This window comes from Nicrophorus vespilloides, unplaced genomic scaffold (genome assembly GCF_001412225.1).
Source record: "Nicrophorus vespilloides isolate i.1.1-1 unplaced genomic scaffold, Nicve_v1.0, whole genome shotgun sequence".
Taxonomy (NCBI): domain Eukaryota; kingdom Metazoa; phylum Arthropoda; class Insecta; order Coleoptera; family Silphidae; genus Nicrophorus; species Nicrophorus vespilloides.
The window spans coordinates 23,116-40,505 of record NW_017096889.1 but is presented as its reverse complement, the minus strand read 5'-3'; the positions used below and the strand labels follow the sequence as shown (position 1 = coordinate 40,505).

Genomic DNA, 17,390 nt, shown 5'->3' with positions numbered 1-17,390 from the left:
GATAATTAAATAATATAATCTATTTATCCAATAGTTTTGAAAGTCAATACAATGTCTACTAAAAAGAAGATACATTTTCCAATCTAGTAAAATTATTGTATCAGAAAGATAATTTAATTGTGGTCAACTGAATTCATCTTCTATAAAGTGTATAGTTCTAGTTTTCCTCTAAGATAAGAGACTACAAGTTTTTTTAATATAATAATGTATTTGATAATGCATAAGGGTTGTCGTGGGCCCTAGGTACAAGTTAATTAGATGACAACGGGATCTCGAATGTCAGCAAATTAACTTTAGAATTAATGTACATTCTTGAATTGTAATTCAACTAATTTTCGTAGGCCCCAAGATGTCCCGTGGGACCCAAAAGTCTAGTGGTCCCCAAACAAACCCCGTATGGATCTGATTCACTGACAAAACTGTGTGAATGCAGCAGTAAATTTAACGATTTCTTGCAATAAAAAAAACATATATTTTAGAAAAAAAAAAAGATGCTATAAAACAGCAATACACTGCGCACAAAACAAATATGTTTACAAATTGCTCTGCAGAGTCGTGGAAAACAAGGTTATCCATGCGTATCTATATTTAATGCCAGGAAAGTCCGCATACCTAGTAAACGAGCCACGGAGTCACTGGTATTACAGTGTACCTGAATTTTAAAATCCTGAACTTTATTTACCGGTTCAATTACGTCCATTCGAAAGCCACACTTTCTATTTACTTTTAATTACAGCTTCAAGTTCGCAATGCCTCAGTTATCGATTTCTCTCTTTAATTATGAAAAAGTATATTTTTTAACGAGACTTCCGTTAAATAATGAATGAGTACCAACAAATATTTGTTTTTATTACTGTTGACATATTCCAATTGAAAAGAGGTTGACTTGATACAGTATTGTCAATATTATTACAGTAATATAATTCATTATTTGTTACATAATATATAATTATTGATCTTCAATTAATATAATAAATTGTTAGTGTGAATTACAAATTTAATATGTTAAATCAGAAGCTAATAATATATGAATACAAGTTGTAAGAGTGTTTGCCTTTTAATAAATTTTAAATAGGATTAGGTAAAACTTATGTAATCACTATATTAAGAGTGCAATTCAAACTTCACTATTGTCTATTTCTACAGAGACAAGGATGTATACACGGTGAGGAATTGCCGTACGTCTTCGGGGCCCCCTTGGTTGGGGGCCTCACGCACTTCGGGCGGAACTACACGAAGTCGGAGATGTTACTTGCAGAAACCACCATGATTTATTGGAGTAATTTCGCTAGGACTGGGTACGTACTCGCAGACCCAGTTTCCATAAATTCCACTAATTATGAAATCCATCTTTAAGGAATCCTAACGAACCGCAGGAAGCCGATATTGCTCACGGCGCTAGACAAGAAAGGAATCGCTTCAAGAATATTGAATGGACTGCTTAGAAGCCGTCCACAAGAAATATTTAAATTTAGGTAAGACTATCTTTGTATCATATAACAATTTCTTTTAAATGATTTCTATAATAACAGTTGAAACACAAACAGTCTACACTGTTTTTTTCTTCTATACTATAATATTTTCTTTATAAACTGTACATCATAAATCAATATGAAAATTGACGGATGATTATAGGTTTTGTCATATATGTTGTGCAGTCTGCATGAAACCACGCATCAATTATTCAAGTTGTCTCTATTCAAGTAGTATCTTGCGTTTGCTATAGGGAATAATCTCTACAGGAAATCGAACTGACAAGCGAATTTATATAAGTAACGTTTTCGAATGGGTTTTAAATGGTGCGATGGATTTCCCGAAGCCCCGAACCATCAGAAAACTAGCACTTAAGGATATTGAATACGCGAAGGATATTCTAAATTGCAAATGCAATCAAAATGCTACACCTGGCGGTTTTTTTTTTTTCATCTTGTAAATTTCAATCGAAGAGAAAGGTTATAGTAAATAATTTATAGGAAATATATTTGAATTTGCAGATTTATTGGTTTATTATCAAATTAAAAAATGTTTGTGTTAATGTTATTACAGGTTTCTCATGTTTCGATTGAATTAATAATATTTTGTGATTTTTGTTTTAGATACAAAACCAAAGTTGAAGAATCACTACCGAGCACATCGACTGTCCTTCTGGTTAAACTTAGTTCCTGATCTACACAAACCAGGCGGAGATGATGTGCCGCGATCACATCACGAACTTCCGGACGACGAACCACAGCCAAAGCTGCCGTCGCTGAATCCCAGAAAACTTACAACAATCGAACCTCCGGACCAGAAATCCACGCAGATATCCCTAAATTCGTCAGCTGTAACTCCGACTATTGATTCTACAGAGCGAGTTGAAGAACTCGGCGGAGCCAGTACAACTACCCACCCCGTCGAAGATGGTTTCGCAGCCTATTCAACGGCATTGAGCGTGACGATAGCAATAGGATGTTCGCTGTTGATCCTCAACGTTCTCATCTTCGCCGGTGTGTATTACCAACGCGACAAGACTAGGATGAACGAGAACGGACATGGACAGGCAAAGAAGCGCAATGAAAACGGTCAGATGCCGAACAACATCTGCGGAGATCTAGAGTCCAGCATCATAGGCGTTAAGAGTGATCCAGCGACGATCCTGGGCCATCACCATTCGCATCATCAGCTGCCGCCTCCGGAATTCGCCGACATACCACAGAATAACGCAACACTGCCGCGTCCACCGCCTCCGCCAAAACTGTGTAAAGCCAATGTTAACACCCTTACGTCCAACCCCATGCCGGAGAATCAGCCGCTGCTGTCCACGCACAGCATACAATTGATCAACACCGGTACTTTAACCAAAAAGAACACACAGCTTAACAGCAAACAGAACATCCCCATGGAAGAGCTGCGTGTGTGACGCGAACTAAAGTGATCCATTGCAATAATTTTATTTACGGGGGAATGTTGAAGGAGAACAGATTGGAACGAATTGAAATTGAATTAATGGATACATAAACTGATTGCTCAAAAATCACCGGACACTTGAACTTTAGTGATTTTATTTTATTTTTTACTTAGCGACTTCAAGTAAATGAAGAGAAGAATCAAGTATAATAAACAATATAAATCTTATCGCCATTTCCGCAGGGAGGAACGTATTCAATTGTCCCCGCGGATAATGTATAAATCGGTTTCTTTAAAACTACGTGTTTACACTTATATTCTGAGGGATACATAGAATTTTCTTGACGCTATTGCAATTACCTAAAGTCCCCAAGAGACCAACGTATATAAGTAAGATGTAACGAATTGCAATAACGTCAGCTGTATAAAAACAAAACTGAATAATATTTTTAAACAAGCGCTAAACCTTTAGCAAATGTTTAAACTAATTTAAGGTGGATGCGTCTGTTCTACATTGCACGGTAAAAATCGCTTCGTTATAGGAATTGGAATTGTACATAAACATAATCTTTTAACATGTCTACTTTATTGTTAATGTATAGTTAAATCTACTTTTCTGTGATAGATACATAATTAATATTTATATTTCAAATGATTGTTGACAGTGGATTTCCGACTTGGAAATAATCCGATTGAAAGTGTATGGAAATTATGATTATTATTATTATTGTTACAGTGTGCGTCCGATCGTTTATTACTTTTCTTAATTGCGTACAAATATTATAATTGTTTTCATTCTTTTTATTTGTGTGCATATGTATATATAAATATAAATATCAAATTGTTTCATTCAAATAAGCGATACGGAATTGATGTTACATTTGAAAGTATTATACAATTAACGGCGATTTTTATCCTGCATTTTGACTGTTTTTCGAAACTATGTATGAATGTTGTGTACATATTATAGAGAAAATGTTAAATAAATAATTTCAACCATATATTTCCTTTCAGAGTTCGAACTATTATATAACTCCATTCATTAGTTTGATGCATTTTTAGTTTATGTTACTACATTCAAGCTCTCCTATATCACTCATACATGACATTATGTTCAACTCTCTTTTAGTTCATAGACATCTTTTTTACTTTTCTTGCAGATACTTTTGATTTCATCTCATTCGAACACACATTTCTATTTTGTACAGACAAACAATAATAAAACGTTTGTAGAGAATTGTATTCCATTCATTTATCATTAATTATTAACCTTTATGCAATATGTAAATAATATCAGTGTTTCATACAAATAATATATTAATTATAACATATAATAATATTTATTTGTTCCTCATTTGCATGATACACATTTTTATATTTTTCTCTTAAAAAACATAATGAAGCAAATTAAGATCATTATTTCTGGATTATTCATTTAATTAAGAAAAGTTTAAAACCAAGTTTTCTTTTACAAATTGTATCAAATTTTATACAAAATATTATTTTGAATTCAAAAATTTAGTTACTTTTTGAATTTTATTGTTGCTCTTAAAAGAACTGAAGAGATTTTAGGATTGTTTCAATATAGGCAACTTAAATAACAGTTCTTAACCGACAGTTGCCTATGGTTTTAATGTATTAGTTTTGTTTATGGGTTAGTTTTGTGTTCGTTGCTCAAGATATTTCTATATAATAAACCCTTATTTATTTGTAATGGAACTTGATTTTAATAAAGTATGTAGGGTGTGTGTGAAAGAAGGACAAATGATGTCGATTTTCAAAGCAAACGTGTTTAAAAAGCTGATGACCTGTGCTTCAGTGCAAGTAAATAATATTAATTGTTTTAAAAATACTTTTGATTGTTTATTAAAATTTGTATTATAGGTATGGCAGAATGATGGTCTTCCTGCACAAATATGTAAGAAATGCTTAGCAAAGTTGCACATATCTATTCAGTTCAAAAAGCAATGCGAGAAGTCTGATGGGCATTTGAGGCAATACCAGAAGAAAGTAGTTGAGAACTCTGAAGCTCAAGTCGTACAGCAGATAGCTCAGCCAACACAGCAGGATATTGTATTCATAGATTGTGGAGAAATGCTGGAAATCACTCATAATCAGACTGGCTTTGAGCCAATGCAAAACCCTGTTAGTGGAGTTAGCTACAATTTGCAGCCTCAAAACGTGCATACAATCAGTGATTATCCACTAGAAAGTGTTCAAGTTTTTAATAGCAGTTATCCTATGCCGCTGCAACCTATGCAGAACACAAGTGTTATACACAATCAAATAATAGTGCCGCAGCAGATTGATGAAATACCACAAAATGTACAAGTATGTCAAACAGGAATAGAATTACAGAATCTAGATAACAAAGAGGAGAGGAAACTTCCTAGTAAAGAAACGAGCCCTAAAGGTGACAATAGTAAACAGTGTAAAATTTGTTATAAATTCTATGCCACTAGAGCCAAATTAACAAGACATCTTAAAACTCATTCCAGTGAAATGCCATACAAATGTAATGTTTGCAATAAAGCATTTGCCTATAGTGGTAATTACAAAATACATTTGAGAATCCATACAGATGAGAGACCCTTCACATGTACTGTCTGTAATAAAGGTTGTAGACAAGCACAAGATCTGGAAAAACATATGAGAACACACACAGGTTGTTATATATTTACTATTACATTAGTTAGCAAATTTGTCAATTTCTTATTATGATGTATAGGCTTCATGTTTGCTATAATGTTGATGAATGTTGCTTACTTTTTTATACTATAAGAGATAAAATATTTTTACTGATAAAATGGATATTTTTAGATAAAATCCAGAAATAACAATAATATTACATTAAATAATTATAATTAATAATACTAACAAAACATGAATTACTGCTTGTATATTAAATATGTAAAATTTTATAATTAATAGAGAATAATTTTTTTTTAGGTGAAAAGCCGCATCCTTGTAACCTTTGTTCAAGGGCTTTTTCCACGAGTTCCAATCTAATAGCTCATATTCGAACGCACACAGGAGAACGACCGTACGTATGTTGCGTGTGTCAGAAATCGTTTTGTCAATCCAATGAACTTACGAAACATATGAGGACGCACACCGGAGAAAAATCACATATATGTAACATATGTCATAAAGGTATGTTCTTTATTTTTCGTCTTTATCTGTAATTACATACTTCAATTACGATCGAATTGCTCATCTCCTTTGATATTATCTTATCAAATTTCGTAAAAAAAAAAGATTCCATGAGAAATAAATGTTTAAATGGATTAATTTCAGGGTTTAACGGTTCCAGTACATTAAAAGCACATAGAAGAACACACACTGGAGAAAGGCCATACGTTTGCAGAATATGTAATCACGCTTTTACGCAGTCCAGTTGTTTGATGGCTCACATGAAAAGACATTCAAGAGATGAAGTTCCATTGCGACCATTGTGATAAAATATTCGGAAGCCGTGTCGATTTAAACAACAACATTTAATCTTTCATTCTTTTGTCCGACGATGCGATATGAAATTTTGTAAAGTTACAGAATTGTACAAACACAGTTTAACTCACATTACAAAGCAATAACTTCCACTTGTGCCATCATTCTTATTTATTTTTTATACTTTCTCTTTTTTATTTATATTTATTAATGTATATTGAAAAATCTAAAAATATATCTGTATAGAAAACATACGACTGATATTATTATGATGAGAAGATAAGATATTTTGATGACAATTAATTTACTAAAAACTCCGTATCTCATTTAATCTGCTTTTGTATCCCTGAATTAAAATTAATTCCTCAATTTGACATAAATGTTTGACGTAAAATTACAACAAAATTATTTTTTTCAGTCTTATTTCTATATCCTTTAAACCTAAGAATCTATTTGTAGAAAATATACAGTGAAACCTCGCTTAACGAGCAAAACGAATTGTAAGTAAAATTACTCGCTCACCGAGCGACGTTTCGCATAACGACGATGAGAAGAGAAGTCCCGGATTGCGCGTCTGCTACATCATTTTTGTTTACACATATTATGTGTATTTTTTTAACATTCACTTCATTGTAGATTTACAATATGTGGAATAATAATATTTCTTCTAATAATTGACAAACATTTTCAAGCAATAATTACACATATGTTGATATTTGGAAATACGACTTTTACATTCATCAATCATCCTTTAATTATCGGCATAGATCACTGCGGTTTATCAGCATAGACTACTAAATTTGCATATTATGTAATCACAATAACATTTCGCAGTGTAAGCTGGGAATTTAATCTTACTTTGCTGCATTTGTGAGACCAACAATCTGGAACATAATTTTGTAAACATGATATAAACATATAGTAAATTCATAACCATTCAATTATATTTTCAAACAACTTGTGTTATAAGAGTAAGTACACTAAAATTACAAAATAAGATCTGATATATTACGTTAAGCGCTTTTTTTAAAATCATCAGACATCATAGTATCTTATCACCAAATTCAGAAGTATGCGCCACAAAATATACGGGAATAAAAAAATATGTTATTGAAATTGAATTAATTTTGAAAACATTGAAACATTATAAAATTTATACAATGATTAATTTCAAAGGAAAGCAACCACTTTAAATGTTATGTGTATACATTTTTGTAGATATTTATCGCGAATGTTTGGTGACGCTCTTTGATTGTATCGAAACAGACTCATCCAAATTACTACGAACGATGAAAGCAAGATTATTCTTCCTAATCTATAATCTTAATAGATACACTCATATTGCTTTAGTTAATTAATATATTTTTTGTTGTTAATAACGTAACCATATGCGTATACTATTTTTTTATTAAGTGTGTTGCTTTTGGGTAGTATATTATGTAGCTGATAAGATAAAATAAGCAGTAAATATAACAAAATGGTATAGCATATATTTTCCAGTCGAATATTGGGATGAGGATCGACATGATCAAATTCGCCTTTTTCCTCGTTGCGCTTTGCGCGTACACTCGTGCCGATTATTTAGATGATTTCCTCAAAGGAACCTTTGCTTCCAGCGGTTGGAATGGGACATGGCGATCAGGTAAATGATGCATTGCGTAATATGAATATTTATACTTCATTCATACCATTTTCTTTTTAGATCACGAATTATTTTACAAACTCGAAGATGATTACGTAACTTATGATTTTACCACGGAAGTTACTGCTGAAACGCTAAAGAAATCATTTCTGGTAATTATGAAGAATTTTCAAACATCAATGTTATATATTATTGAATTTTAAATTACAGGAAAAATATAAAAATCCAGTGGTTACTATTTCCCCTCTCAATGATTTGTATTTGATTAGACATGATGAAAATGCTGTAAGTATGATTGCTTCAACAAACTGAAGTAAATATTAATGATCAATATATTATTTCAGGTTTTCAGACATTCGAAAACCGCCAAATACGCAGTTTATGATGGAAAGTAAGTTAATAATTAATTAAACTAAATTTTGAGAGAATTTTTGGTACACTTTATATTATGATATTTTTGCAGAAACGTTCAAGAAATTAATGAAGGAAAACCTTTGCAATTGTGCAAATGGTCAAATTCCATGAATGCGTTGGTATATGTATCTGAAAATTCCTTATATTACATCAAGGAAGCCAAAAATGTCAAAGATGTAGTACAGGTAATGGAAGGTAACGCTGACACGTTTAACGGAGTAGCAGATTGGGTCTACGAGGAAGAAGTTCTCGCCAGTGGTTCTGCCGTGTGGTTTTCACCGAATGATATGTTCTTGGCTTTCATCCAATTCACTGACAATAATGTAAAGGATTTATCTTACATCACCTATGGCGATCTTACCAATCAATATCCCAATGTTAATACCATCAAATATCCAAAGGTAAAATTCGTAGTTGATTTGGTTCTTTATGTTTATATCAATTATTACAGGTAGCCACTCAAAACCCGAATTTTAAGTTAATGGTGTACGATGTACAGAACAAAAATAGTAAAGAGATGAGCATTATCGAACAAGGAAAATCTTCAAACGAATTTGTTTTATTCGGTGTTACCTGGTTCAGCAATTCTATAGTAACCGCATATATTACCAACAGAATCCAAAATGAGGGCTCATTGAAGGAATGTGATATAATGACAACTAAATGTACAGATGTAATGATAGAAACATAATAGTTTTAACGATCTTCTGCATTTATTCGATTCATTACAGATGGATACATATACCAGTGAAGATGGTTGGTTGGAACCACACATGCCATTATTTAAAGGAACAGAGATGTTCCAGATTAAATACGATAATGATTATTCAAGTCTTGTTTACACCGCCAACAAAAAGTCAGTTGTTCTGACAAAAGACCAAGCTGTTACAAGAATTCACGGCGTATCTGGAGATCTAGTGTAAGTACTTTCTAAATGATCTGTATCCAATATCATTGAGTACTATTAGTTTCAGCCCAATTAGAATGATGTTACTTTAAAATCTCATATGTTTACAGTTACTATTCAGGTTCACGTCCAAAGAAATACACTGAACAACATGTATATTCACGCAACTACAAAGATGAAACCGAACCAAATTGTTTAACATGTGACTTGGAAGTTCCGGAAGGAAAATGTAAATATGCTGACGCATCTTTTTATAAAGATATGAGTTACGCAGTTCTTACATGCCGTGGACCAGGACCAGCTAGCATCTACATTTCCAAATTAGCTGATGTATTATTAACGAATAATTATTTTTTATCTTAAATTAATTTTGTAATGGATTTTTAGTCTACTCTTATTACTTTGGAGGAAAACAAAGAATTAAGGAAAAAATTATCCGCGAAACCCGATAAATTCAAAACGCAAGATTTAACTATTAAATTAACTAATGGAAATGAAGCATTTGCGAGGGTATACGTTCCAGGTGGTGATTCCGAATCAGTGAAGTATCCAGTGATCGTTAATGTGTACGTTAAATAAAAGCCTATTGAGAATTCTTAAATCTAAATAATTTTGTTTATTGTTAGATATGGAGGTCCAGGATCGAACCAAATCAGTGATGCGTACTCCTTCGGTTTCGAACAGCATTTGGTTAACCGCAAGAAGTTCGTATATGTCCTGATCGATGCTAGCGGTAGTGGTCGAAGAGGCAACACTAACCAGTTCAGGATTTACAAGAAATTAGGAACTTTGGAAATTGAAGATCAGATTGAAGCTACCAAGTACGTGCGATTACCAATCATACGAATATATTAGTAACCTAACGATATTGATTTTATATAGGAAATTGCTGTCTCAATTAAGTTTCGTTGATCCCGAGAATGTGTGCATTTGGGGATGGAGTTACGGAGGTTTTGCTACCGCTTGGGCTTTGGCTAAAGACAAGGATCATAAAATTTTCAAGTGCGGTGTTTCTGTTGCGCCTGTAACCAATTTCTTAAACTACGGTAAGCTAATAAGATATTATTTGATCTAGACTTTAAGTTAATTCATCTGTAAATGTAGATTCGATTTACACGGAAAGATTTATGGGAGAGAAGAAAGACAACGAAGATGCCTACAAATTGACTGATATAACAGCTGTCGCTGAAAAGATTAACGGATCAGAATTCCTTTTGGTGCACGGTAATGCTGATGATAATGTCCATTATCAACATTCTATGTTACTTGCGAAGGCATTGGAACTCAAGAATATTCCGTTCCAGCAAATGGTAATATCAATGAAATTGTACGAACATTCAATTATTTTGTATTCGATATTTCAGAGTTATCCAGATGAAAACCACAGTTTGAAGAGTGTTCTTCCACATCTCTATAATACAATTGACAACTTCTTCGATGCTCATTTAGTATACAACTTTGCTTCAAGCACTCAACCCATGTTTGCTTTATTATTAAGTGTGTTAGCATTGTTCGTTTACTTGTAATCATTATTACCAATTTGTAATCGATATTGTTACTTTTTCATTAATTAATTCAAATTTCTCTCAAATTTTATATTAATAATAATCATTTATATAATTTACAAATGGTATTGGTTTAATTAATAAATAATCCTTACTAAAGCTCAAATACCCATTGAAATATAAGAAAAAGTTAAGCAAAAAACTGCAAATTAAGGTAACAAAATAAATTATTAAATATTATTTGAAAAATGATTTTTTTTTTATGATTTTAAAAATAAATACATTTATTAATTATATTTCTGCATTTATTATATAGTTGAGAAAGTGCATTTTTTCAGAAAATATAGATATTAATGTATCACTTTGTCTGCATGCATAAAGACATACTGGAGGAGAAACATAAATGTAAAATATAAGATGAAACAGGTGCAGAGGAACAGGACATCTTCAAAACTTATTACCACCGCTTCGAGCTTGGACACTGTAAGATTGCGGTTGACCCAGATGGTGCAGTCTGTCTGTGAAATACTTACATTACAGTAATAACATATAACTATAATTTCATTACAATTTTCATACAATATATTTATAAAGTATATAAATGTTATATTTTTTGGATTGGTTAAAGATAACTATAATATCGAAGTTATATAAAAAACATAATTTACCTGTAATATGAAAAACAAATAGAAAAATGGGTTTATTAACTCCTTGATAAACATTTTTATGGTAACCAATTTTGTTCAGAAATAAAAGAGTATTGAATTTCTTTGTAATTGTGACTTCCTTGATTTAATTGAAGTTAATGATAAGGAAGAAATGACAGTTCAATATTTTTGGAAAAAAATTACGCCGACACCAGAAGATTAACATTTCTTGTAATAAAGTTACTAAGATATGCTTACATGTACTTAGGCGCAGAGTATGACTAGGAGATGTACTAAAATAAGAAAGTCAATCAATAGGTAAAAAAAATGCCTATGAAGAGAATATAGGGAAAATATTGAATGTAGAAGATGATGGGTTGAAATGAAGTTTCATTTAACGAAGTTATTTCGCATTATATTCGTTAATCGAGGTATATATATGAATTGTTACTTATTAACAAACTATTGTTAATTAATTAGTATGTAGACTAAATGTGTTCTATTTTTCTTCGATATTAGCACATTTTGTAAACTCATTGAATAAAATCAATTCGCAAGAAAGACCAAATGATGTCGACCGAACAGTTTGCATTTTAGTAAATGTTTAACACGCGTAAAGTTAATTGTGACTGTTATATATACAGCAATAGGTACGTTCGTTTCGCGTTGATGCAAACCGATGGCGATCTAGATGGATTTATAAATCAGTATAACGATTGGCGCAACGGAATCACCGCAACGAGCCCAGTAGTATCCATTTTAAGATACTATAGCACGCATAATTTGCATGTTGCATGCGCTCACATGCAAATATATTTCTACTATCGTTTCAATTTCACTTTGTTGCAATTATGCACACCTGCTTGTTACATTGCATTCAATTTTTTTTTTGATGTTACAATTTGGAAATTATTACAATGTATTCCATGAATAACTTTCGTCATTTCATTTCTATTTAGAAGAATGTATTCTTTAGATTAAGCTTTGAACTGAATTTCTGAAAACTATTCAATATTCATTATATGAAAGACTGTCGTTGTTTCATTTGGAATAATTCAATTATATGAATGTTAAAGTTGCTCAATGAATTATATAATTGGGATCATATATCTTTTAGTAACTAAGCAAGTTTTATAATAACATTTTATAATATATTTAATATTTTTTTTTTGCAAATTTATATCTACATATTTTAATATAAATATAAGATGGTAATTAACCAAAAAATTATCAATTTTTCTTGTGATTTATAATTGTACAATTACTGAAATTTGTTGTTTTTTTTTGTTAATTATTTAATAAATATTTTTAGATGATTTGAAAAAAAATCAATATTCTGCACATTATTGTTAGTTAATAATTTTATAAAATAAAAGATACTTAAGTGCAATTATATACTAATTTTTATGTATTCTTGCATCCTGGGCCACCCTAATCACAGCACTGAATGGGCTGTAGCCTTGGGGTGTCCGCCTTTTGGGACGGTAAGTTTGCTTGCGCTTTCATGTATTTTCTTATGAAAAGGGGCGAATTATTCTTTGTAGTAAAGCCGCTAAATTTCTTATGATGCCTCTGCCTGCATCTATCTGTAAAATATAAAATTATCTTTTTATTTCAATTTGTTACATACATATTAGGTAAAATAAACGTAAAACAAATTAAAACTTAAATAAACATTCTATAATGTTTTTTTTACGCATTTTGGCAGAAATAGACATATTTTAATATTAGAAAATCAATATTTAATTAAATTAAAAGGGCAAAAATTCATATATAATATTATTAGTATTATTGTTTGAAAAAATATTTAGTTTTCTCTTAATTTTGTTGCAATAAAGATTATTGTTATTATTTTATAAAATTCAAAGAATTATTAAGATTTATTATTTTATTTAATTATCACCTAATTCTAAAATATCTCTTGAATTATTAAAATTTCTTTTTTTTTAAGTAAAGTTTTGTTTAAAAAATCTAATTAAAAAAAACTTAATTAATTTAATAATAGTTAATAAATAATTAAATTTAAATTTAATAACCCAATAAACGATTTACTCATAAATGTTGTCAAATAATGGTTTAAAAAGGACGAATATCAAACAATTTTTCCTATAACAATTAACACAGTGCTCGAGACTGAGCCGGTCAACAAACTATCAGTTGACTGCCGGTTAAGTAAGTGGTGGGACGAATATCCCATTTCGGACGAATATCAAACAAAAAATTAAGGACGAATATCAAAAAAGGGGAATATTGGAGTTGAAGAATATTGTATATAGAATAAATCCTAGGCGTTGTTGGTTCTTCTATGAGGTTTATTCGAACTTTTCCTTCATTAACGTACGTCTTTTGAAATTGATAACAAAATTAAACTGACTTTATTTATAAATACTCTATTTTACATAATTAGTGTACAGTTATTAAATATCTTTTTATTATTCTAAAATTCAAATGATTGAAGTTATAATCTTGGGTTTAAATAACTGAATTAAAGGATTATACATATTCACGCTATGTCTGCTTGCTTGTTTCTTGTACTAAATCAATTATCTTCTGCGTCGAGGAAAATGTATATGTGTTTATGGAATATGAGATAAGTTTGAAAAATTTCCCCCCTGACCGTATCCTGCTGAATGTGTAAAAGTTACAGGAGGTGCCGCAAGGAGCGCGCCGTTCTGGCGTCCCGGCGGCGACCCTGCTGCTGCTGCTGCTGCTGCTGCAGTAGATGGCTCGAGCCCGACCAGAATGCAGAGCAGCGTCGCGACGCCGTTATCAGACCGCCAGATTTCAGTGATATAGTGCGGTATGACCGGATGTGTTGAGTGCGTCATCTTTTATGACATAGACTGTGGATTTTGAGCAAGGTAAAAGACAATCCGCAAACCCATCAATCCCTCGATTCAGATCATCATCGACAAAGCGGAAATTTCAAAGAAAATTAAAACCGAAAATTCGAGAGCGCCCGAATCCAATCCTATATACTGTGCGCAAGAGTTGCGCGAGATGAAATAACATAATGCAGAAGAGCGGATGATATAGCTATAGCATGTAACATTTTTCTGGAAGAGCAGAAACCCCAACAATTCTCCAACGACCACAACCGCTCGAAAACCATCTAACACCTCTTCAGACTAATTAGAAGTTTAAACAACACAAAACTAAAGTTTACCAAAAATATTAATATGTTCAAATAAACTAATATCTATAAGATATAATTAATGTTTAACCACTTATCATTCAGTTAATTGCAACGATTTTAACTAAATGAAAATATGTTACAATTTTTTTGATTACGCAAGAAATAAACACTTGAACAATAGTTATATTTGATTTGGATTTGGTATCGATATCGATCATTAAGTAGTTTTTCTTGGCGGGGTGTGAAAAGCCCACCTCCTTCTCCTCCTCAGCTCAGGAACAAAGTAATCCCAAATTGTAGGTATGTGCAATCTACTGGAACGAGCATTAATTTGACCATCTGCAACAACACCCTCTTAAACCAATCCCAATCCACTTAGCAAACAAATAAAATTGGAGCAATACGGCTCGATTGAAACAAACAAATCCCTTTACAATTTAACGCTCCGATTGATTCCACACGGAATGCCAAGCTAATTAACGCACGTTTGCATTAAATAATTGCATAATACCAGAGCATCGCACTATGAGGATTGTAATTGAACGCTGGGCGAAAGTGACCATAAAACCCGACAAAGAATTATGCACCACGTGTAAACCGTATTCTTTTTTAAAATTTATTTATTTTTTTATATTCATTTCGCGGTGCATGGAGTTTACATTCTTTCATTTATTAAATGGAATATGCAGTAGAGGATGGTTCATTAAGTAAATGTAATTAGTGTGGATGCGGTGGACACTCCCGTGAAATTTTGTGGTCGACGGAAGAGGCTTAAATGAATAATATAAATTTTGTGCAGCGTCGTTGGATGTTCAGAATGTAACGAACTGCGTATTACTTTAATTTAATTAAATCCGAAATTCCTGTTTCGTTCGACTGAAAAACAATTAAAATATATAATATTAATAAAACTCGATCGATTTACATTACAAACTGAATTAAACAATACGCAAAGGCCTACGATTCGTGTATTTATTACCTGTAATTATTTAAGTAATTTTATTTTTGAAAGTATAAACAAATTTTGATAATTATGAATAAAATTACAACAGAATACAGTAATACCTCATACTGTGCGTTTTATATCAATCCGGATTCAATATATTTCGTTTTGAAAATTTTAAAACATTTTTTATACGGTTTATTTAGTCCGGTTTCAACCAATTACCCGCACTATCAGAGGCACTGCTATATAGCTGTTGTAAGTAATTACTAATAAACATTTTTATTTAGATAAAACGTCATAATTACGTAAAGAAAATTGATACAAATTGTTTAAGAATTTGAGTTTAATTATGTTTTATGTTTTCCGTTATTTTTACCACGCCATGATTTAGTACCGGAAAAGTTGTGAAGCGCAGTTTTTATTATTACATTTATATGAATTAATGCAGTCTAATTAAGTTAACTACCGTTAAAAAATGTGTACAATAAAGTCATTACAAACGTCCTAGAAAACATTATTGATTGAAGAATATTATAAGATAATTGCAAGTATGAAATTATTTACTCAATTTATAGTTGTGTGTAATAAATATTGATAAATTAGGTATTAAAGGGTGGAAAGACTACGGTTGTATATGTATTTTTATGGGTAGAAGAAAGTTTCCTTATTCATTATAATTAAATATTTTTGGTGGATGTGCCGGGTAAATGTTTTAGATGTAAAATAGTATAGAAAACATAAATTTAAATATAATATAAAATCATATAGACAAAGTAGAGTGATTAATAATTGGTAAATTAATAAATAATTTGAAAATAAATATAAATTATGTAAAGAAAATAACAAATCAAAATAAATAAATTTAATCAAATATTTTTCCGACTAAGTATATTATTTATATCTATTTCAATTTTAGTCTAGATTATTGTAAATATTTATTAATTAAGAACAAAGATATGTATAAAAATATTAATTAAAAATCCGGGCGTTCTTAATTATGTTCACTTTTTGACAATTTATGCAATAACAATAAAATTTGTCTTGAGATATAATTAAATATAATGAATATATCCTAATTCATATAATATATATTAATATTGATAATAGAAATGATCACTTACAGATTTGTTTTTCTTTACAAGAAATGCGTTGAATGAAAGCAATATTGATAACCTCGCACATTTCAAGTAATATGAATGATCTCGTAGGGTAAGAAATAACTTAATTAATATTATTAATTAATGTTAGCTATCAAATAAGATTAATGATAGTCTATAGAGAACTTTGCGACACACTTAGATTCTGAAGCCGCACAGGGCCAAACCTTAATATTTAACTAACCTTTTTTATCATTTCGCTGCTTAATTAGAAAATACATCTCAATTATGTTTTTATTAATAATTGTAAACATTTTTATGTAATTTACATTTTTTTTCTAATTAATTTTTATGTTTTATATACATAAGATTATTGCTAAGCAAATGCTGTATTTAATAAATAACTATAGAAATAACTCGCATAGTCCGGATTCGTTATAGTACGGTTTAAATATTTCAATATAAACTAAATTTAAAATTAGTCAACAATTTTTTTTATAATAATCTTTTTTTTTTATTTCTTTAGTCAAGTCTCTTTCAGTGCTGTATATCTCGATTAGTTCGGTTTCAAATAGTACGGTTTCTCAGAAATTAGTGAATTTATTAGAAAATAAAATCTATTTCTTAACTTTTCACAATCAAGTCTTCTTTTGTGTAGTTTATTTTTATTGGGTTTTAATACCCTCGATTAGTCCGGTATCCTAGATTATGTTGTGAAGTGATTTTTATATATATTCATTTCATTTCGACTAGAGTAAGCCAA

General features: G+C 30.9%; 3 protein-coding genes across 4 annotated transcripts; all 3 read left to right on the top strand.

The window, feature by feature from the left end:
• Positions 1-1,146: 1,146 nt before the first annotated feature.
• Positions 1,147-3,568, top strand: LOC108558392 (neuroligin-4, Y-linked-like; the record flags this gene model as incomplete). Its single annotated transcript, XM_017915294.1, is given in 4 exon segments — positions 1,147-1,298; positions 1,358-1,440; positions 1,443-1,475; positions 2,097-3,568. Coding segments are annotated over 4 exon segments (1,071 nt in total), but the record flags the coding sequence as incomplete, so codon positions are not given.
• A 1,031-nt stretch (positions 3,569-4,599) lies between these two features.
• Positions 4,600-6,460, top strand: LOC108558391 (zinc finger protein 583-like). Its single transcript, XM_017915293.1, has 4 exons — positions 4,600-4,710; positions 4,771-5,551; positions 5,836-6,039; positions 6,184-6,460. The coding sequence occupies exons 1-4, from the start codon at positions 4,600-4,602 to the stop codon at positions 6,342-6,344; spliced, it is 1,257 nt and encodes a 418-aa protein (XP_017770782.1). The 3' UTR covers positions 6,345-6,460.
• Positions 6,461-7,159: 699 nt separating this feature from the next.
• LOC108558390 (venom dipeptidyl peptidase 4-like) lies at positions 7,160-10,873 on the top strand. 2 transcript variants are annotated; one of them, XM_017915291.1, is made up of 14 exons: positions 7,160-7,304; positions 7,834-7,975; positions 8,036-8,127; positions 8,186-8,260; positions 8,320-8,366; positions 8,439-8,790; positions 8,841-9,062; positions 9,121-9,308; positions 9,407-9,626; positions 9,684-9,862; positions 9,923-10,117; positions 10,179-10,342; positions 10,401-10,606; positions 10,661-10,873. In XM_017915291.1, exons 2-14 carry the CDS (start codon positions 7,846-7,848, stop codon positions 10,820-10,822), a joined length of 2,232 nt encoding a protein of 743 aa, XP_017770780.1. In that variant the 5' UTR covers positions 7,160-7,304; positions 7,834-7,845; the 3' UTR covers positions 10,823-10,873. The 2 variants fall into 2 exon arrangements, with proteins under 2 accessions (XP_017770780.1, XP_017770781.1); XM_017915292.1 differs by having other exon boundaries at positions 7,820-7,975.
• Positions 10,874-17,390: the final 6,517 nt, after the last annotated feature.